General features: G+C 40.1%; 3 protein-coding genes and 1 non-coding gene across 8 annotated transcripts; 1 reads left to right on the forward strand and 3 right to left on the reverse strand.

The window, feature by feature from the left end:
- Positions 1–158: 158 nt before the first annotated feature.
- LOC114432711 (receptor-transporting protein 3-like) lies at positions 159–2,645 on the reverse strand. The gene is made up of 3 exons (XM_028400898.1): positions 2,485–2,645; positions 2,018–2,189; positions 159–1,610 (listed from the first exon to the last, which is right to left on the reverse strand). The coding sequence occupies exons 1-3, from the start codon at positions 2,498–2,500 to the stop codon at positions 1,265–1,267; spliced, it is 534 nt and encodes a 177-aa protein (XP_028256699.1). The 5' UTR covers positions 2,501–2,645; the 3' UTR covers positions 159–1,264.
- A 3,858-nt stretch (positions 2,646–6,503) lies between these two features.
- On the forward strand, positions 6,504–18,168 carry fam83hb (family with sequence similarity 83 member Hb). The gene is made up of 8 exons (XM_028431619.1): positions 6,504–6,823; positions 11,365–11,547; positions 11,660–11,992; positions 12,689–12,853; positions 12,971–13,095; positions 13,175–13,732; positions 13,834–16,216; positions 16,755–18,168. The coding sequence occupies exons 2-8, from the start codon at positions 11,425–11,427 to the stop codon at positions 16,773–16,775; spliced, it is 3,708 nt and encodes a 1,235-aa protein (XP_028287420.1). The 5' UTR covers positions 6,504–6,823; positions 11,365–11,424; the 3' UTR covers positions 16,776–18,168.
- A 120-nt stretch (positions 18,169–18,288) lies between these two features.
- LOC114452353 (synaptonemal complex central element protein 1) lies at positions 18,289–21,940 on the reverse strand. Of its 5 annotated transcripts, XM_028431629.1 has the most exons (9): positions 21,915–21,940; positions 21,771–21,833; positions 20,455–20,529; positions 19,855–19,902; positions 19,622–19,676; positions 19,031–19,120; positions 18,887–18,950; positions 18,731–18,797; positions 18,289–18,636 (listed from the first exon to the last, which is right to left on the reverse strand). In XM_028431629.1, exons 2-9 carry the CDS (start codon positions 21,823–21,825, stop codon positions 18,506–18,508), a joined length of 585 nt encoding a protein of 194 aa, XP_028287430.1. In that variant the 5' UTR covers positions 21,826–21,833; positions 21,915–21,940; the 3' UTR covers positions 18,289–18,505. The 5 variants fall into 5 exon arrangements, with proteins under 5 accessions (XP_028287430.1, XP_028287463.1, XP_028287439.1 ...); XM_028431662.1 differs by lacking the exons at positions 21,771–21,833; positions 21,915–21,940 and adding an exon at positions 21,569–21,649; XM_028431638.1 differs by lacking the exons at positions 21,771–21,833; positions 21,915–21,940 and adding an exon at positions 21,179–21,301.
- Positions 20,726–20,858, reverse strand: LOC114432740 (U8 small nucleolar RNA). Its single transcript, XR_003670305.1, has one exon. It is a non-coding gene; the product is annotated as a U8 small nucleolar RNA (small nucleolar RNA).
- Positions 21,941–23,136: the final 1,196 nt, after the last annotated feature.

The following is a 23,136-nucleotide window of genomic DNA, read 5'->3' on the forward strand; positions in this document are numbered from 1 at the left end:
TGATTGGTCGGCTGTCTGGCCTCGCTGGTTGGCTTTGGTCACAAAATAACACAGAAGAAGAAAGAAACCACATAATAGTTGAAAAATATATTAAACTATGAAGATTTAAAAAATCTCGAAATACTTTTGAACAATATTTTTTAATAATGAGCTGAGAATAAAAAGAGAAAACTATGTTTTATTGTTTGAGTTTTACAGATTTGAAGTAATGTTGACATACTACATCTGAAAATAAACCTTGTATGATCAGCAAATGACAGAAAGTACATATATCAAAATAATATTTTGTGAAAGCATGTTCAATGTCTCCTCTATTAAAATATGCAGTTTTTCAAGATACTTCTCAGATTTATTGCATCAAGCTTCTTGGAAATGTTTCCACATATGTCATGTGGCTTCAGGCTGTTTGAGTTGTTTCTGTCTTTTCATGAAAAACCAGACTCTGACTCTAATGTTGACATCAGGACTCTGAAGGGACCATTGTTCATTGTGACTCCTGCTGTCTGTTTTGGGTGTCGTCTTCAAACTGTGAGTGTTTTGGACCAGTCAGACAGCTCCCTGAAGAAACTGTCTAACAGATAAAGATCCAAACATCTATAGTCGCTTAAACGCGTGTGAAGTGTGGTCTATTTGGAGTCTAAAACCACTGGTGGAGCTGAGAATCACTGTATCTTAAAAGGATAACATCATTACATGTAACATGTTTGCGTCTGAATGGTGGAAAAGTAGACATATAAAGGTCATATAAAACAAAATACAATAGAAACATGTTCAACAGCTGTGCAAAACTATCAATGTGTACCATCATATAAACACAAATCTTGGAAGTAATCATCATCCCTAAAAGCCCTAAAATATGGTCAGTTCATGAGCACACACTTACTGTATCGTTACAGGGGGCTAGAGCTGTAAATCGAAGCTATCAATGTGGTGAGAGCCTGGATACACCCTGAAAAGGTCAGTAGTGTGTCTATTAGCAGGGCTAGTATGGAGAGAAAAACAACCATTCACACTTAAACTCTCAATTAACAGGCAATTTGGAGTCCCCAATTAACCTTAAATGGTCCCTGCCAGATTTAAACCAGCAACCTTCTTCCTCTGTGGTACCAATGTTAACCACTGCACCATCAGTTAGCCTCCACAAATTACATAAAATAAAACATTAAAAATTACACAATTCATAAACTTTGAAACATTAACAAAAAAGTTATGTGCAAACTACATAAACTACCCTCCTAAAGAACAACTGTAAGTCTCTCTGCATCTACTCATCATCCTGACAGCAAATGCCCTGCGTGCAGGCCTCACACAGGTCGCTCTCATGGGGCTTGGTCCTCCTGGTAGGGCTGCTTGGTGAGCTGCCATCATCATCATTATCGTCGTCCTCTCCGTAGCAATTCTTACGGATTTTGGCAAACAGCCTGAGTAAAGCTTCTTCCACCTCTTTCTCTGCGAAACCTGGGCGATAAAACACATCGTCTTGGCAACTACGACAGGACTGACCAAAAGGCCTCATGATCACAGATCCTCGGTCGTTCCGGAGCCGGTAACGGAACAACACCACCACTCGTGCAGAGCGCCAGGTGTTACTGCAGGAGTCACACTGGAAACTGTGGAGGCATGAAAAGTACTGTGAGTCACAGGCAGAGGGCCACTCTCAGAGTAATAGCAATAATAAGTCCAGCATTTCAGCCTTTCCTGAGTAGATATGATCCAAAATTTTATATATATATATATATATATATATATATATATATATATATATATATATATATATATATATATATATATATAGATGCCTGAGTTAATGTTGATTTTATAGGCCAGCATGTTTCTTATATTAGTTGCATTATTTTCATTATATTGTGTTATATTGAAAAACACTACAGAATAAATATCTTTGGAAAGTACTTCACAATCACATGATCTATAAAGTTCTGATACCTATAGCAGCATTTCCTAAGTTTCTAAGCTTTAATCTCCTCATGACACATTGAAAATACACAGCAGCACGTACTTTCCAAAGGCACAGTGACTGTAGATCTTCCAGCCTCTCTTCCTTTCCTCCTTGGTGACTGTATTTGTCTGGGTGTAGTTAAAGTTTAGAGTCCACTGATCCCCATAATCCAGCTCATTGTCCTCATTCAGGAGCTCGTCAAAGGTGTCCAACCACAGGGAGGGGATCCATTCTGCATGAGAGAAAGAGGAAATAAGACATGAAGATAAAACAATACAAAACTGACGGAAGACCAGCAGATAACTTCATAATAATGCTGCTGTGGAACATTAAAAGTCAAATGCTGAAGTGATAAAAGTATTAATAAACAGTTAATGGGTGATAAAGTGATACATTCCTACTGGCATCCCAGCTAACAGCAGCAAGGAGGCTACATTTATCAAATGTTCCATTCCTGATCAAAACAACAACTTCATCACATTGACAGCAGACAGTCTATTTTAACAACAAACAGTGCAGGGTATTACCTGTGGATCTGCTCATTTTGCTGGTTGATTCTGATGTTTCAATATAAAAAGAAAAATGAAATAAAGCGGAAACAGAAAGTCAAATCAAACTTCGATGCAGGCGTGTGTCCTCTGAACGCAGCTCTGTCCAGAGCCTCTGTTTTTATCCTGCGACATCAGATGTTCCAGAAAACGAAACTTAACGTCAGTTTCGTTTTCCATCTCGTGATGCAGCGTCAATGTCCTTATTGTTGATTTTAGATGATAGTGTTTATCAGTTAATATACTTGCTAACAAACGGGCGTTCCATCGCAATTAAAAAAAGCACGTGTAAAAATGAAAAAAAAAACGTTTTCTCTCTTTTAAATCTGTTTTATTGTCTCCAACTGATCATTTCCAAAATAGTCCTTATCGGACATAAAGGGGTTAATTATATCAGTGTCTGAACCTTTGCAATGTATTTTCTGCAGTTTTTCACTGCAGATTACAACATGACAGACTGTGTTCAGACAGAAGCAGTTTAAGGTTCATCCAGTAGGGGGCAGTACAACATCAAACTATACTGGTGAACGCAGCAAAGCTGTTTGTTGTAAAACAGGAAGAATATTAAAATCTGATACAAGTCACAAGACGATTGCTCATAAGCAGGATCAGGCTTGAATTACAACAATAATAATAATGGTAATTATAATTATAAGTACTGGGAAATGCCTCCTCCTGGAAACACCTGTTGCCCTAACTGAAGCAATGACAAAGCTCGACAGGTAAATGTGAACTTAATGGCTTAGTGAGTTAAATATTACTATTATAAAAAAAATCTTGGAATAATCAGGAAGCTTAGTTCTGAAACCTTATTAAAGCAAACTTCTCTTAGTTCTGTGTAGTGGCAGATAGGCATATTTACACCACTATCAGCACCTGCTGGTCCTCTGCTCACAGCCTGCATCAGACATAAAGGTTATTACTGTAAACACATTTATCTGTGTCATCTTTGTTTACATCTGAACATGTTTTAAGAATTTAACGCAATACAAGAGTGTTCTCTGAGGCCTTAAAGCAAAGAAAAATGTCCAAAGGTAGAGACCAAGCCTTCACAGAACCCTTTGTAAACATCACCCGAACTGTCGCAATAAAAAATGTCTGCAAATGTTATTGTTGTTTTCTGTTTTAAATGTCAACTTTAACACTATAATGTAAGAGTAGTAGCAGGAAGTTATGCCAGGCTTTGGGGCTTTGTGACGTCAAGCTTCAATAAATCAGACTTGTGTCTGCTCAGACTTGATATCATGTCTGAGGAGTTGTTTCCTAAATAATCATTACCGACACAACTGAAGTAATAATAGCATCAAAATAACTACACCTGCCCAAGGTATGCAGTGATGCTGGTCTGTCATTCTCTCTCTCCCTGTCTTTATGACACACGTTGCGAATGACAAACTGTGCATACACTGTTGGGACTTTCCTTCTACATGAGCCCCACCCAGCACTGAAAATGGACTTGTTTGACACATGTCTAACAAGTCCGCTGAAAATACATCAGGCTCAGGCTCAGGTTCAAGCACACACACATACAATTATGTAATCAGGTCTCTCAATTCCACACACATCCTATACTACGCTCTTGTCTATTAGCTAATGAAGCTAAACATCTTGTCCTCGGTGAGGGACACACATCATTATACAGTGGCTGGTAATGAATAAATTCAGTGCAGTGCCCAGTTCAGTGGTAAAGTGAACGTGCGTGTGCACCTTTCCTCCCGGCACAGTGGTGTAAAGATGACCTCAAAGCCTCAGGCTCCAGAGAGTCACCTTATACTCAGGTGTGACATTACAACGTGAGAAAAGCATGCTGGGAAAAGCTCACAGAGACACAAGGTAGAGACGGCAAAAAGAAGACAGACAAGAGTTAGCTCTTTGTATTGCGGTTCTACATTAGTAAGGCAAATGTGTGGCGGTTAAATAAAAACACAGAACAAAAGCTACATCAGTAGAAAGTGCTCTGCAATAAGATCGACCTGCAGCCTTGTTCCAGGTGCACTGAGCCACAGAATTAACCTGCATTTGTCTCATTATCAATCATCTCACTCTTTTCTCTGAAGTCTCTGAAACACAAAGAGAGAGAGGACACAGTGTGTAACACCTGTCACAATACACACAACAGGTCGATTTAGGTTTATCCTTTGAAGCAGCAGGCCCAGAACAGATGAAGTCTGCAGATCTGTATCAGCGAGGAGCAGGTTACCACCTCTGATCCCTGAAGCACCCTGCAAGACCAGTTTTAAAAGGTCACTAACACTTCAGCGATAACCATGTTAATTAACCAGTGTGAACAGTTATGAAGGAATGCAGCTGATGTTTCCAACATTATTCACTTACATTATTCACAAACCTACAAAGTAATTGTGTGTGGTTGTAATATAAGGGATAATTGATCATGATAACTCTGTTTACATTTTTCAATTTCACTAAACATAGAATTCCCTAACAATACAGCTTTATTAATAAAGCTTGCTTTGAATTTAAACAGATTACATGTGCAATCCAGGATTTAGTTCCTGCCTGGACCTGCGTACCTGTTCAGAGGCTGCGAGGTGACTCAGAGAGGGAGGAGAGAGGGGCAGGGCGAGGAGCACAGAGTGTGTGTATGTGGGAGAGAGAGAGAGAGGGAGAGGGGGGGTGAGGGCAAGGGAGGGAGAAGGAGGCTGGGTGGGGTAAGATGCCTCGAGCACATTCCTTGGAGCGGCCGCACCCTGCGTCTCAGCGTTTTTATACCTGCACGTTTGTTATCAGAGCTTGTTGTTGTTGCAGATACTTGTGGTACTTTCTCTCATGGCACTTCCATCATTTCATACACACAGTGTTGCAGTGTCACGGTCCACTGATAAAACACACACACACACAGCTGCTTGTAGAATATTTTCAGTGTGAGAGTTTTACATTTGAATGAACTAGTAAACAGGCCGAGCAAGGGCTCAATTTATGGCCTCTGCAGTGTGTGTGTGTGTGTGTGCGCGCGCATGTGTGGGTGCATATCAGATTAGGAAATGGATGCTCAGGAGGCACACCCATAGGTGCAGGACTAAACACACACCCATGAGTCTGTGCTATCAAGGTGTGGTCTTCGAGATAAGAGGTGTTTCAGGTACTGACGTGCACACACACACACACAGTGGTGTATAAGTCTACCTGTAATACACCTGGTTACTGCTGAGAGAAAGCAAAGTGGACAACATTTCTAACAGTCCTTCATAAATCATACTACAACAAGGAGATATATAGATGAACTCAAAGACAGTGAGCCTGGATCAGAGTGTGATCAAATTCACTGTGCTATGCGGCTTTTAGCAAATCAAGACTCAAAGATTCATGTAAAAAAAACAGGAACTTCTACGGCTGTCTGCTGATTCTGCATGTGTTTGCCATGGAGAAAAACAAAAGGTGACTCATTACAGTGTTTCATAGGGGAACATGGTCTATAAAGAAACCAAAACACTTGTAACTAAGGCAAAGAGGTTTCTCTGAAAAGGTCTTTAATTAAAGGGGAGGGGCACAGACCCCATGCTTCAGTCAGATTTGGTCCAACACTGGTATCAGTAGCATTTTTCAGGTAAATTCACTACTTTGTAATAGGTCAATAAACTAAACAATGTTTTGATAACACAATGACAACAAGATTGCCATTGATTTAAACAGAGGTCTGTGAGGTCATGGTGGCACCACAAGTCTATGGGGCTCCTGGGGAAGAAGTGGGGCAGTGACCATTCAACATCTCAGCATTGTCCATTGTCCAATATTCAAATCAGAAGAACCTGTTAGCAATGTGCAAGAAGAAGAAAAAAAGGTTTTAAAAATGCTGCCTGGTGCAAACACACAAAAAGGTTTAGAGCAGAGAAGCTGTCTCCGATGATACAGCATCATGATTACATACAGGCTACTTTTGAAATGTGCCTCTAGGACAGAGTTTCCAACGGTCCTGTGTTCCCAGTGATCAACTGGCCTGGGAGGAGTCTCACCGGTGGGAAAGCCCTGCCTCGCAGGAGTCGCCCCGCTCCTTCCTCGTTCACCGCTCTCAGTGTAGTGGCGGCGGCTTCCCAAAGTTTACGCATCCCCGAGAGAAGCGCTCAGCCCGGGCCTGGAGTCCGCGTAGCGCCGCTGCACCGCGTCTACTGACCTGTTTCCCGCTGGCCGTAGAAGGTGCACACCGGAGGGTGGATTTAGATTTGGGTGGTGTTCAGGTCCGATTCGAGGAATGTGACGTACGGACAGGAAGGAGACACACACACACACTAGGGTTTTACCGGGGAACGAGGTACCGACAGTACAAAGAGAAGAGAGGAGACAGGTTCTGCAGCACAGAGAGGTACGGAGTGGAAATATTGACCAACGGTGAAATGCAATGTGGGACAAAAGAACTATTTACAAAGAGTCTATTCTGTTCTATCGCTCTGTTCTGGTGAATTATTCTCTGACTGAATCCTCATTATGTCCTCCAACAGTATCCTTATTATGTCTACTTTGTGTCTCATTTTAAACATAATCCCATTCTATTCTATTCTATTCTATTCTATTCTATTTAGACAGTGTATCTTATTCTACTCTATTCATCTTTTAACATAATCTATTCTATTCTGTCATATAAAAGTGAAATGCGGCCACTTTCCTCATCAGCTGTCTGAAGTTTGTAGAGGATTAAGTCATGCAGGAAGCTGCTGTGCACTCAACAGTGGTGTTGTAAGAGCACACTGACAATGACGTTTAGGAGAGGGACAAACAGCTACTTGTGAGAGAGGCATAGTTTTAGTGTGCAAAAATAATACATAAAATACAGACTCTTTTACAAGCTGTCATGGCAGAATGCTTGAGCATTGTTGTTCACTGTTATTAAACTCTAATAACACACTGCCCCAGCCTTCTAATCAAGCCTTACCTGTTGAGCAAGGAGAACATCTAGCACATGTATTCACAGTCTGACTGGCTCCTATAGCATCTTTACAACAACTGGGTTCTTTGACTCAAATGACGAATGTATTGATTTAAACTTCACCTAGAAAGGCTTTGCCTCGATTTATTCACAGTGAGTCACAGCGTAGGAATAGAACTAACATGTGTTTATAATTTGTGGGGGGAAATTTTGGAGTGCCAGCTTTTTGTGGTGTGTCTTTGCATGTGTGCTTCTTCTTATTATAGATTTCATCTTGTCACACAAGCCATATGGTATCCCATTCAGAAGTTTGTTTGCAATGCATATGTTACTAAAAGGTCAAGGTCTGCGAGTGAAGGTGTGGTAACTCATGTAGGAGTGAGAAGAAGAAATAGTTTTATGCCTTCATTGCTTGGTTTTCCATTTGACTTGACCACAGGGCCTAAAGTAGTTGGAACAAATGATGAGGGGGGGGGACTACAGCGGACCAGTTTTTCTAGCAATGCTACTGTGTAAAATTCTGCTAGAAAAGAGGGAGGATATGTGCCGTCCTGTGTTCTCACACACAGCGTGCATTCATCTGACCTTTGGCCGTCTTTTGTGTGGCATTCAACAGTTGCGCAGAGGTGTGATGATATAAAGAGAGACAAGCTGTGCTCTGTGTTTGCACTTATCCAAGTTTGTGTATGTGCTGATCTGACAGAAGTGGCACTGAAAGATCTTGACAGGAGCATCAGGAGATGACTGGCTCATCTATACAAACCTGTTTTCAGGCATTCTGTTCTTACACACGAATTATCGCACAAAATGAATTGACCAAAGAAGAGGTATGCCGGATCAATGCAGTGTTTGTTTAGTGAGGTGTGTTCCGATGTGTGTGTGTGTGTGTGAGAAAACAGAACATAGAGTTTGTTCTTGATAGTTTTGCATCTCCTCAGGCCTATTTCTCTGATTCACATGTCAAGACAGATAACATTTTTTCCTCTCTCAGAGTTTAGCGTCTCTCTCGCTCATCTCATGTTAGTGTTCACACAGGAATGCTGAGAATGGAGCATTTACACGCCTAGTGAGCAAACATTAGGCACATCTGAATATTGGGATGGCAATTCTTGTGTAGCTGCAGTCTCTTGCTGCCCTGTGCTGGTTTAGTGTTTCACTCTGGCTTTGTTTATGGTGCATTCAGGTCCCCGTGTGGACAACAGAAACCTTTATAACTAAAGGAAGAACAGAGAGACGGAGATCTTGATCATCATGTGTCACTTTCTGCAGTTTGATGTGTACTGCAGTTGCTATAACAACAAACAAAGCCACAGTATTTGTTTGAATATCCTACCAGTATTTCAGGTGAGGTGGGGAAAGTAGGGAAAGGCTTCTTCTTCGTCCATTGTGGTATTCTTCTGTTGCTTCATTCTGCAGTGATCCAGAGGTCAGGAGGAATAAGAACTCCCCCAGGCCCTGTGTAGTGCAACTGGATTGTTGAGTCACCCATTTAGGTCATATTCACCCCAGGTTGTATTAATAACATTTTCTTTTGTAATTGTCCCACTATTTGAATGATCAAATTAAAGGTTTAAAAAGTTGTTGGCCATAATAACAAGCCACTTAACCAGACAGCCCTCGACATGTTTGATTAGGTAGACTAGCTTTGATGCATTTGATGAATTAGTAACTAGTTAACATTATCGAGCAACCAAGCTAATTGTACCCAGCTGGATGCAATGGATGGATCTGGATGGATCTAAGATATACATTCTGCTAAAGTACTATTCCACTGGAGAGCTAGCTTGGATGGTGTTTGGATTAATTTTGAAGACAGAAGTAAGCATGCTGCACTGTAATGCTGTAATCCCCCTAACACACTGGTAATAATATTAATACAAGTAATAGTCAAATTTGACAATATAGAACCCTCAGGAACCTCTGGTAAACTGACTTTCTATACAAACTGATTTATCAAGGTTACGGCAGTCTATTAATCATTAGTGGGAATAACTGAAATTCAGTTATGCAGTATCACAGCAGTAAAGGGCATCTACTCTGACAAAAACATTAGAATCTGCACAGACAGGTGCATAATTTCAGCTTTGATCAGATGTTCTCTGATATGTACTATACTGCAGGGTCAGTGCAGTTCATCTGTATACAGATGGCACAAAAGAACTACTTCAAAGAACAAACCAGATGCACCATTTTAGAAACTGGGCACTAAAAAATGCAACCAGTGTGTGTGTATAACATTCCTCCTTGCCCACCATGGAACATGGAAGGGAACAGCACACCACAAAGTTAAATTCTATGGGTCAAAATGAGTAAGGAAACAGGATGTCAGCCATTTTGAAAGATGAATCACCGCACAGCAGTCTGATGCAAGTTATCCCCAGGCTATGCCAGACCAGGCTACTGGATGACTCACCAGGTCGGTGAGTAAGCCGGGTTCTCCCAGTTATTGGTGGGTAGGACTTGGAACCTTTGCTATCACCACCAGGCCCATGGAAGTTTACAGAAACACATCACACACAAGCACAAAATGCTTACTCACAAACCCACTCAGACCTCAGGTTGCACACACCCTGATCATTTAATCAGACTGTCAATCAGCCGTAGGACTATACACTTCTTGATTTGAAAATTTTATTGAGGTTTACCATATTACTTTAAATATAAGTGACTTGGTGTCCCGGTTGCCTCAGGTGATGGTTTATATAACATATATTATCATATATCATATAACACTTATCCTCTTATGATGAATTATATTCAGGGGTGAAGAATGTGTTCACATCATTAACTAAAAGTATTGTAGCAGTTTTAAATAGTTTAAAGTTTTTCACGTTAGCATGAAAAAAATCTTAATTTGTGAAACAACCAGTAACACAAATGACAGTAGTGGTGTAAAAAGTTTACTTCTGAGATGAAGTAATAAAAAAAGGTGCCTGGAAACAATAAATACTGAGTACAGTACTTAAGTATATTTACTATTTATATATATTTACTTATTCCAGCACTGCTTACATTTTAATTAGTAGTAATTTCAAACAACACAAACTTCATACTCTATTTAACTGACCAAAGGATAAATAGATACATTGTGACACTACTGCTTTTGCTTGTTTGCTGCGGTTGCTGCAATTGTAATTGTTGTATCTAATGGTTTTATTCATCCACTAATGAAAGCATGTGAGCAATGCAAAACTCTTAAGGTCAGAGGATCTGCAAAGTGATTACTAAATTTGATTATTCTCTTCTCTCAGTACATTCTCAAAATGTTATGCAACAATGTTCCTGTCCTAGCAATAAAATGCGTTTCAGGCAGCTCAGGCGGTGATGAGGTCTAAGTAGGAACATGAAGCATGACGCAACAACATGACAGGACTGCTGGGCAGAGATATGACAGAACCTGTCGCTACACCTCCTAATGCCTTTCTCTCCTCAGCCTTCTTCCTCGAATTTTGCCTTTCTTCGCTCTTCCTCTTATTGTATTTTGTCTTGTTTCTTTGTTCTGGATTGTTGCTGAACACTGCTCTGACTAGGCTATTAAGGAGCATCAGAACTGAGATCATACTAACTCTTAGTGTGTGCCCTGTCCAAATAATATCTTTCTGTGCTGAACTGTGACAGAAAATCTTAAAAGGCAAAGTCTGTCACACACCTCTGACAACATGTACTTCTTAAGCTTACCATGTTGGCTTTGACTCAGCAGCAATAAATGCCTTGTGTAACTGGTTGACCTAATCTGCCTGCCTGTGTATCCAGACACAATGCTTTCTTCCGCTCTCACCACCCAAAGGGATATTTAGTTGAATTATAATTATTGTGAACTATGAATGTGGTTATTTACAGTGTGTGCACCCACAAAATGACCATCCACAATGTGACTGGTCCTATATAACCAAATGTATTCTACTGTGTATTCAACTGTGTATCTACTTTCTTAGAAAAATATATTCTCTCCCTCACAGACAAGTTATGTTTCTGCTCAGGTTCAAATTCCTCCATCCTGACCTCTGAGCTTTGACATTTGACACCACTACTCTGCAACAATGGCACATCGGTCTCAAAGTTCATCATTTGGTGATAACCCCCTTGATCCAAACTACCTGCCACCGCACTACCGTGAGGCGTATCGTTTGGCTATTGATGCTCTGATAGAAAATGACATACAGGTAACTACACTGTTTACCGTCTTTTTTACATGCTTATTAAAAATATAGGAATGTAGAATACCCTGGTTTTGTGAGCAACTTGAACATTTGTACATTCCTGTCATCCCACCAGGGTTACTATGAATTCCTCCAGACTGAAGATGTGGTCGGCTTCCTGGCCCAGTCAGAAATTGAACATATCAAGAGCACCATCCAAGCACCCAACCAGTCCTCAGGGATCTTAGAGCTGACTTATCATGAGGGAGGTTATGATGCTGATGGCTCCTCTGACACCTACTGGCCAATGCAGTCCGACCTGGCGGCCCCAGGATTGGACTTGGGCTGGCCACTGCCTCAGCAGAGCTTTGTTGGACCCACAGAGGTCACCACACTGGTCAACCCATCCGACCCAGATATGCCAAGCATCAAGGAGCAAGCGCGGAGACTCATCAAGAATGCGCGCCAAGTAAGTAAAAAGGAGGGCGAGACCAGAAACCTGATTTCAGTACATTCAGTTCATCTATGTACATATGTTCTGCACTGGAACTTTAAAAGCAGATGGGTGGGAGCACATGTTATCCATATCTCTTCTTGCTGACTTAACTGTACTTGCTCAAGTTATCTTTTAAAAATAAGGGGAAAGATAAAATTCTGCCAAACAAGTGTTTGTGGGCTAGAGTTTAATCTAATTTTTAATCTCCTTTCACTAACTTTTCCAGCACGACCTTTCAAATTATCCTAACTACTTGACTTACAGCTAAAGTGAAAATTTATTTAAGTGTAGATGCTAAATGTGACAAGCAGTCAAACCTGTTTTTGTGGTGGGTCACATCTATGTGTCCTCCATTTCTGTGGTTTACTGTAAATTGTCTTACAGGCATGAACCAAATGTTTCAACAGGCAGGTTCACAGAACAGGTTATAAATCTTTCTGTACTGTGTTATGCAAATGTGTTTTAGATGAATCCACAGAGTAGTAAAATGTGAATTTTACATAAACGTGTACACATGAATGGTGTTTTGTGCTTTTATCTTTTATTGCTATTAAATAATGAACAGCTGCTACTGCTGTTCTAAAAATTACATAAAAGTTCGGTTGTTGCAGCACTATGCCTACTAAACAAATGGTGACTACATTTCTAGTGTTTGCTTCTCTGCTTCAGGTTATTGCTGTAGTGATGGACATATTCACAGATGTTGACATTTTTGCTGACCTACTGGATGCAGCTGCACGCCACGTTCCTGTTTATATACTATTGGATGAGCACGAAGCTCATCACTTTGTCTCTATGGTCATCAACTGCAAAGTCAACCTGGACCTAATTCCTGTGAGTGACTTTTCATTACATTTCCTCGAACTACCCTGTGGCATTTGTCATATGTATTTATAACACAGTGTAAAACATGTTGTCACTAAGGCCCCTATTTACATTATGATGTTATAGATGATGCGTGTCAGGACTGTGGCAGGAATAACATATTATTCCAGGACGGGAAAATCCTTCAAGGGGCAGGTGAAAGATCGCTTCCTGTTGTCTGACTGCAGGGCTGTGCTCAGTGGGAACTACAGGTGACTACCATACATTTTTAATTACAACTACACTTTGATACTATTTATCTAAAAAATCTAATACTATTATTTGTTTTAGTTTCATGTGGTCCTATGAGAAGATCCACCGCTGCATCGCCCACCTTTTCCTTGGGGCACTAGTTGCAACCTTCGATGAGGAGTTTCGTATCCTCTTTGCTCAGTCAGAGCCTCTAGTCATTGACCCATCCAATGCACCACTTGCTGTGTCCGACACTAGCAGCGCCAGCAGTTTCCTGAGCAGCCAGTTAGGTTTGAAAAGGACCCAGTCTTTGCGTAACCCCATAGGTTACAGACGACAGCCAGAGATTCTCCCTGCTTTCCCTTATGGGGACTCTGATCGTAACCCTGTGCTTCCTTTCCGGAGAAATGACCCATTTCGTCACACTATTGAACCTGGGGCAGGAATAACAATTGGGAAGTATTCACAACAACAGTTTCGTCTGCAGCAATCGTTCCTGGAGCAAGGGAGGTCCATAGTGTCCAGGCAAATGGAGTTGAGTACCAGTGCCTATAATAGGCACAGCTATGCAGAAGGAACACAGGAAAATTACTCCTCTGCAAGACAATACATGAAGCAAAGAGTCATGAACAATCTGGAGGAGAGCAATTTCCACAGGTATTACTCGTAATATGTTTACGTAATATGTTTTTATATGCCTGTTTATTTAATTGTTATATTATGAAACAAATAACAACCACTGTATTTTGTTTTTATAGGGAGCAGATTCAAAGTAGCCATTACTACAGTGAAGGGCCAGGGCCAGGTTCTGGCCATGGGCACTACGACAGACTTCGAGGACGCCCTCCACACCTCTCCATTGACCAGCATTCAGATTCAAGCTATCGCTCTGATTTGGAACCTCCACCTGGAAACTATGGCACAGACTACTTTTCATCTGAAGACCTGAGAGGACCTGATGGGCTCCAGGCCCCTCCATTAGCTGGGAGGTATGGAGGAGGATCCACTCATAAGAGGCCAACCATAGGTCAGGCGTATGCCTGTGAGAGCTCACCAACGCAGCCCCACCCACCAGAGAAGAAACCGTTTCACAAACAATCTGATCAGGAAGATGATGATGATGATGCAAGTGCAAAACAAGGCATGAGGAGCTGGAGAATCCACTCCTATCTTAGCACTTATGAGGACAGTGGAGAAGAAGGTTTAGCTCAACCTATGGGGCCTGATGCTTTTGAGGAGCCTACACCATCACAGCAACCAACTGCAACTGAAAGTTCAGCTCCACGCTTTGGAATAAAGGAGCCACCAACTGTTCCCCTCAAACCCAGACCAGATATCCTGAGACCACGCTTTGGAAAGCCCAAACTACCTGAGGATACCAGTAAGGATCCTGTACTAACAACAACAGGATCTTCAAAGGATCTGCGTCCCTCGTTTAGTGATTTAAGATCATCTGTACTGGACAAAAAAGAGAGGGAGGTGGAGAAGGAAAAGGAAGGAGACCCAGAAAGGGTGGCAGTGAGGGGGGCGGGTGTGGATGTGGAGGTTAAAGAGGCACCAGAGTTCCTTCTGTCGAAACACGAGTCATTCCGCTCACGCATTAACCCACACCTTCAACGCAGCTCCCGCCTTCGTTCTTCACTTATTTTCTCATCTTCCAAAGCAGAGATGCACAGTGGTGGCTTAGGTCTGAAACCAGCAACTGAGGAAGATGAGGAGTTGGACAGTGTACGCACTTCCTCAATTGTGGCTCAGATCCTAGAGAAGAGGAGGTCATTGTCTCGTGAGCCTTTTGAGTGGCGAAAGAAAGCTGAGGAAAGAGAAAAGGAGAAACAAAAGGAAGAAAAACAGAAAGAAGAAACAGAGAAACAGCTAGAGCAAAAGGAGATACAACTGAAAGATGAGAAAAAGCTAAAAGAAGAATCTCAAAAACCAAATCAGGATGTAAAGGCAAATACCGTTGAAAAATCTGAAGTAATAGGATCATCATTTCTTAACATGAATGACCCTGCTAGTCGACTGCAATATTTCAAAGACCTTGCTGCTAAAAGGAATGCCTCAAAAATGGAGACAGAGTCATCGCTAAAAGCTTCAGAGCCTGCTGAAAAAAAGCCAGACCTTTCAAATAAACCTACTGTCACCACTACAACAACTCCACAAATCCCTGCTGTCTCTGTCAGTTCAGTAGAATCAGAACCAAAAAAGCCAGACATCTCAGCAAAACTAGCGGAGCTATCTCGCAGACCTTCAACAAGTTCATCGAAACCACCAATTATATTTGGCAAATCTTCTGTAAGCTCCTTGAAGCCTTCAGAGACATTGCAACCTCAGAAAGAGGAGAAAGCATCAGAAGGTCAAAAGAAAGATATCTTCAAGTCTCTAAAGCCACTTCCTTCGCCTAAAATATTCAAGAAGGATCCAGTGAAGTTCAAGGGACTGAATCCTCGACGTATCTCCTGTGATGAGGAGATTCTGACCACAGATGCTACAGATGCAGAGAAGAGTGAATTGAAGAAGAGCCGTTCTTATAGTTCCTCAACTCTGTTACATGACGACTCAAGAGAAGGACAGCCAAAGATTATGGGATCTAACACATCCATTAACACACTTGGTGAGGGAAAGGGTGAAGGTAAGACACTTGACTTCCTAAAGAAGCAGACCCAGCGGTTAAAGGGATTCCTGGGACCTAAGGAAAAAGAAAAGAAGTCCACAGGAGATGATAAAGGCATGGCCCCAGTCATAGAAATCGCTGAAGAATCAGGCAAAAAACAGGCCTCATCAGCTAAAGAAAGTGGATCTACTTCTGCTGATCAAATCACAGCCAATCACAAGCCATCAACTGGCACATCAGTCTCATCCCGATACCAGGCACCGGGCAGCTCTGTTCTGTTCAGCAGCAACCTACGAGATGACACCAAAGTCATTCTGGAGCAAATCTCCGCCAACAGCCAGAAGAACCGACAAGAGCGTGATGAAACAGGAGGGGAAAGAGATGGTGATGGAGATAAAGGACTGGACAGACATAACTCCTTTAAAAAGAATCGACTTCTGCGTCCACAAGGCACCACCCAAGAACGGGAGGGATTGCTGAAGAGGATAGAGAGCATGAGGAAGGAGAAGAAGGTCTACAGCCGCTTTGAGGTAGTCCATCACTACATTGGGGATGTCTGCAGCATAGATGGGAAAGAAATATAACACAAAGAATAGTAATAAAGAGATGTATAAAGTGTGATTAAATTTACACATGCTTCATTCAGTTTTGGAGCATACAGACAGCCTCTTTGTAAAAAAGTGGCATCTTTGATCTCCTGGAAGTGATTAACAGCTGTGATGAACTGTTCCAGTGCTGACTTGCAATTTTTAATCAACAACAATAATAACAGAAACAACTAACTTCATGCATAATTATTCAATTATGCATATTACATGTTATTTGAGCTGTTTAAACCATCTTTTAATGATGGCCACAAACGTATCAATAATCCCTCCCATGAGGCAACTGGAGTGAAAAAATGTTTAATAACAGTTCTGGTGGAATGTTTTGAGTGAATAAATGAAAGTGTCATTAAGCTAAGAAGATTGTAGTGTCTGTAGTGTACTAAACCTCAATAATACTAGTAGGAAGAGGAGGTCACAGACATATATACACTCACTGTTAACCCTGTTGTTCTGTTGACAGATGGGGAATAGCCTGGGCTAATAAAGGTGGAAGAGCAGCCTCTAACAAGGAAACTTTTTATGCAAGATAATCAAATACCCACCACTGACCACAAGTGCCAACAACACTACCAAAGTACCTCCGGGACAGCAGCCTTCTCTGGATTTTCACAAGAAGTAATAAAACTTGAAAGAACAATATATAAAAATGCTGAAAATAAACTCAAGTCATTGAGTGTGGAATGTGCCTGTTTGCCAAGACCTGGTACTCTGTTTTCCTTAAATGGTGACTGAGAGAAACAAAAGTGACTCCACTTGCATACTGGCTGTATGGGCTAATGTTTTAAAAACATCAACAGGTAGGGCAATCTACCTAAAACTGAGCATGTATGAATATGACTGAGGGACATAAGAGAAAGACAGTTTGTGTTGCACCTGAGGAAAGAAAACAGATATGGTGGTATAAGTATAAATGTGTAGTGTGTTTCTACAAAAGTCTTGTTAGAAACAGGAAAAGGTGTCTCTGTGGATTCTCCATGTGCCAATGGCCCGAGGATTATGATCAATAAGCAAAATGAGGATGATGGGTGAAAAACTAAGGGCAAATCTGAAATTATAGAGCATGAAGATGAAACAGAATCAGAACGTACGTGTGCTCTCTGATGTGGCAGTAGCAGAACAGTTTGTTAGACAGTAGAGGCTGTAGTAAACTTTACCCTCTCATCAGACCATTATGTACCTTTCAGTCAAGGCGTGGACCCACTTCTCAGGGTTGAAGTCTAAATAACCATTAAGAGTGTATGTGTGCTAGTCTTTCTTTTGTGTAATGTAAATAGAAAAAACTTGCCCATAATCACTGTAAAATAGATAGTTTTTTTTGTATTTGCCCATATTTCTTTCATTCCTCTGACTTTCCTTCTTCATAAGAAATCAACAGCAAAAGGAAGGTAAATATGTATTACTGGAGATGTGCCATGCCTCCTTACATAAGTCGCTTAACTTCTAAGACCTACGCCCTGCACAGGACTCCTAACTCCTTTGTTGTTTAAAAGCACTATTAAACCATAGATTCAGGTGTACGATAGAGATCCTGTGCTGCTTAACAGCTTGGCCATGCATCAAACAGCTATATGATCTACATTGACACTTCAGGGGTTACAGTTTTCTATGCAAGATTATATTGTACATGCTTATATAAAAAAGGGAGGGTGGTTGATATTTTGGGATGATGACAATGCTGCACTACAAAAGTGCCTTGTGTTTATTTTTAATTAATGTGTGTGTCTGTGGTCTTGGCTGTTAAAAACTAATTGGCATTAATTAGGGCAAATCAGTTGCACAGGGTCATTGTGTTCTTTTGTCAAACCTCAGATAGTGTTACATTGTATGAGAAAAAAAAGAGCAAAAGTTTTGTATTAAATCACTTTAAAACTGAATTTGATTGTGGCTGTGTGCATATATGTTTATATTAGCATGTATAAAGACATATTATTACAGAGAAAGGTTACAGATCACAACAATGTTTTAACAAGGCTTTTTAAATATATAAATGCTCTTAGACGAATAGTATAACAATTGGGTTCATGTATGCATAAACTGCAGAAATCCCAACAAGTCAGACAACAAGCTGATCACTCACAAAACAAGTGATAAAACCATCAAATACTTGGAGATACACAGCTAAGTCTGATATTCAAGAATATGCATTGATTAAATTTGATTGAACAGAGTCAGCATGCATATTATTGTGAATGAACAAGGGACCAATACCTCTCATTCTTTAAAACAACCAGGGAGCATGCAGGTTTCATCCTCCCTTGTCTCTGCAGGTACTGACTGATTGTGATTCTTCATCTCCTCTAGCGCCTTAGCAAGATCGTGCAGTTGGACCAACTTTAGCTCTTCTGTTCACAGAACAAAACCAGACCAAAAGGTGTTGGAAACAAACACCAAATGAAAAAGAACCACGTGTGTCTAACAGGAATGCAAGGTACCTACCAACTGACGACAGCTGACTTTTTATATTCTCAGCACTCGCCATCTCATCTGGGAGTCTCTCTTGGGTCTATGCAATAAATTTAAGAACAATGGTCATCATTGTTAAAGGTTAGACAGTTATGAAATGTCTCATTTATTTTTGTATTACAAACTTACAAATACAGAGTTCAGTTTCTTGTGTTGATCTATCAGCTGGTAAAGTTGGTTTTCAAATATCATCCTGGAAAGGCACGCTTGACTCTTAAAAATATACATGACATACATACGGTACAAATAAAATATTGCAATGTTGATAGGTACCGTTGCTTCCTTTGTTTAAGCTTGAGTTCCTGGATTTCACAGGCATACTGTTCCACCAGTTCCTTGCTTTTCTTGTTCTCATTCAACTGTCTGCAAAACACAAAATATTCATCACTCAACATGACATGTGCACACAAATAATTGTAGCTATTCACAAAATGAGCACACATTATTCATGTACACAATGTGATGCAAGATAAATATGGCAAAAGGCTAATTAACACTGAATGACTGACAGGAAGAACTATTGCAAAGTAAGTAAGTAAGTAAGTTTAAATGGGACATATATTTACAAATTCCTGTTTTACCAATGCTATAACAGCAAAGCCTAACGAAGTAGGATGAAGTAGAACATTTTAACATTAAATATTTATCTCAGTAATAATGAGCTTAGTATATGTTACTGAATAAAAACATGTACCGTAAGAGATACATCCAATTTTGTGTATTTCATAGGTCTGCAAAAATACTGATATACTGCCATCTAGTGTTACACATCAAAAACACAAAGTTAAGTTCATACAACATGGATCATGGGTCATGTTGTGTTGTTGTGCAATGTGCACTTTAAAAGGTCAGTGTGGAGCTTACCTGACAACATTCCGTTCAGACTCTTCACACTGGAACTGCAGCCTCTGACAAAGCTCTTGAGAAAATTATTAAAATTAATATTATCATCCATGATAATTATTTTCCTCTACTGCATATCACATTAAATGTCTGTATAGGTACCAAATATGTAAATATATCTCTTTAGAGACAACAAAAATCTCTACAGTTAAACATCTACATATACAATTGCTTTGTTAGCAGAATGTGTGTACCTTCTTTTTCTTGTTGGATTCCTTCCAGTGAGTAAACTTCATTTAGTACTGTGATAACAATGACAATAACATAAAGTAAATATGTAAATATTAGGTAAACATTGTCATACATAGTATATAACCTGTGGCATGCACTACCGTTCAAAAGTTTGGTTTCACCAGGCCAGCTTTTCTAATCAGCAAAACAGTTTCAGATGTGCTAACATCATTTCACAGGAGTTTTCTAATCATCAATTAGCATTTTTAACACGATTAGCTAACACATTGTACCATTAGAACCTAGGAGTGATGGTTGCTGGAAAAGGGGCCTCTGTACACCTTTGTATATATCCCTTTAATGTTATCATCATTGAAAAAAAAACATTTAAAAAAAAAGAAAATAAAGACATTTCCAAGTGACCCCAAACATATGAACAGTAGTGTATGTTAGAAAGATCAAGTAATAGCAAGGTTTATTCTGTGTCACAAAAGTTCCAAGTGGGGTTTTGGTTGTGTCTCAGCAAAGCCAGATAATTAAACAATATTGTGTGTATGCTGAACTTACTTCATAGCACAGAGGTCAGGTGGTAAAAATAAAAGAACAATGATTTTGTGTCTTACAAGTTTCCAGTTCCTTCTGCATTGAATCCCTGACAGATGTGGCCTCCTGAATTTCACTTTCCAGAGTGTTTTTGGCTAAAATGAAAGAAATGTGAGACAAATAAATATGGGACATCACTTATCACACAAATACTAGTAAAGCAAACACATTTTGTGATGTCAACAACATTTGTTATGGACAAACACCTGCACATTACTTATCATTAGAATTCAGAATCTCTTCATTTATTCTTGAGGGGAAATTCCTTAAATCATTATTATTCACATGGGAGTCAGAATGGTTCTTGTAGGGTGTTGCTGTTCCCTACAAGACGGAGATATTAATCATATCTCATGAGTCTCCATTCATCATGTTCTGTAACTCCTATGAAGGAGTAACAGGTAAGGATATACCTCACTGACGATACTCTGTTGGCGTCCTAAAAAGAGTTATGATTCTCGGAAACAGCTACCTTACTCATGGTTCTAAGGCCGTGTGTCGCTTTACATAATCACATATCCTCATAGGTACGCGAATGTTTTGTAAAACTCAGTTTCATACTTCGCAGTGTTGTTGAAACGTCTATTATTTTATATTATTCCTGTTGAATCAGGAAGGAAGCGTGGTCATTAGCGTACTGCCAGCGCTACACGCGATCTCATTGGTGCACATTAGCAGAGTGTTTTATCGAAATATGAGACCTCCGTGTTGACGTGCTTTAACCCTGTTAAACACACGGTTTACCTCGTTTGTGACACATAGCACGTGATAAACATGGTCATTGTAACAACTTTCGATGTAGTTATAAAGAAATGATCAGCGCGAATCAAACGCGGAAGTGGAGAGTGTAGCTATCGTCAACTCATCTGGTTACACCGGAAGCTGACATTCGTACTGGCATGTATTAAATCTGTGATGCGCGATTTAAAGTTAGAGACTCTCACTAAGCAGAGCACAAATTCTCTTACATGTCAATAACTCAGTCTAGAACTATAAACGAGCGCATGCGCACCAGGAACGAAAGTCCAGACGAAAACGAAAACACCCAAGATTCTCCCAAGATTTACTATAGATTTACTATAGTGTGAACAATTATTTAGCAATAAATATAAAACCACGTGAAAAAACACACACATTAGGACTTTTTAACTGTATTCATCCACAGGAGACGTCGACATAGCTGTCTTCCTTAATATGAAATCAAGCAAGTCACCTGTTTGACCGAAAGATGTCACTATAGAGTCTTAAATGTCATAGATAACGTACAGGCCAACTAACGTTTCTCTACAAGTAATACAAAGTCAGTACGAATGTATCCAGTTAAGTCAAATGATACCTTGCTGCAGCCTCCTTAGTTTGCTCATTAGGTGTTCCGTTTTGGGCTCCTGCATTTCTCCACCTGCCAGGGCAATGCATGAAAATATAATAATCTTTTTAAGATTTTAAAGATGTGGATGTTGTTCAGCATTGGCTAGTTTACCTCTGTTGAACGTTGCACAGTTAATCATGTCCTCAATGTTGTGTCCTGTTTTGTAAATAACCCGAAATATTAGATATAAAAGTTTACCACATCCTAATATTTGCCACAAGATTTTACGAAGCCTTACAAGCCTCACGATACAGTTACGTTTTGTGTCTGACTAACAACAGGTGACTAACGGTTGTGCTAGCTTATAGTTAGCAAGCTAAAACGCTATGCTAGCTTGTTCAAATTGGGTTAAGATAAGGTAAGTATTAGCTAAACCATAGTGAGCACATTATTTTTTATCTTAAATGTACTTTCTCTAACCTTCCAAATCGCTCATGTTTATTCAGGAATGGCAGTTTTCCCCCCTCAGCTGTCCAGATGCTGCTGCTGCTGCTGAATGGAAGAGTGCCCGAGGCCGGTAGGCGCCAACGTCAGAGGTGCGTGCACAACGGTTGCGAAACATTGACAGTAAAAACTAAAAATAATTTAATTTAGAAAAAAATGCAGATAGAAGTTACTGCTACTACGCCAACAGCATAATTTACCAACTTTCCAAATAAATACCGTTTGTATAAAAATATCTATAAATATAAACTTTTGCCATGTCACCACAAGACATGTTTTTACTTTAAAATTCGATGTTTATCGGAATTTAATATAGTATCTTTTTCCCTCAATGGTTGGGTCTGGTTCCTAATTTAGGGCAAGTGACACAGGGATTAAACCTGATTAAACCACTGTATTCTAAACTCATGTAAATCAACACAGAATGGTCACCACCTGTTCCTTGTATCCATTTTAATGAAACGCAAACAGCTGTGTTGAGGAATCCAAATCAGCTTTGATTTGATGCAAATATACAATGCGTACAGACCTACAAAGCCCAGAACTTACTTCATCTATACACATCAAACCACTAGGGGAAGTCTATATACACCTACACGTTAAGGTGGATACAAACACAATACTTTCAAAAAATAAAGGGTCTAACCGGGCCGCCAAATATAAAAGAATAGCTATACTGTGTGCATTATCAGCACATGCAGAATGAGGAGTGTCATGCAAGAAGTGAAAATAAGAAAACAGAAGTTACACTATAAAAAGGTTAAATATATCATTCAGCTTCTGTGTGTTTGCATGTAGGAGTGTTTTGGCTACCGGTGCACATTGATTCTTTTTGTGTTCAGTTTTTGAAGTGTTACCAGTATGTTATGGGTTCACCATCAACTTACAT

This window comes from Parambassis ranga, chromosome 2, assembly GCF_900634625.1.
Source record: "Parambassis ranga chromosome 2, fParRan2.1, whole genome shotgun sequence".
Lineage (NCBI taxonomy): Eukaryota > Metazoa > Chordata > Actinopteri > Ambassidae > Parambassis > Parambassis ranga.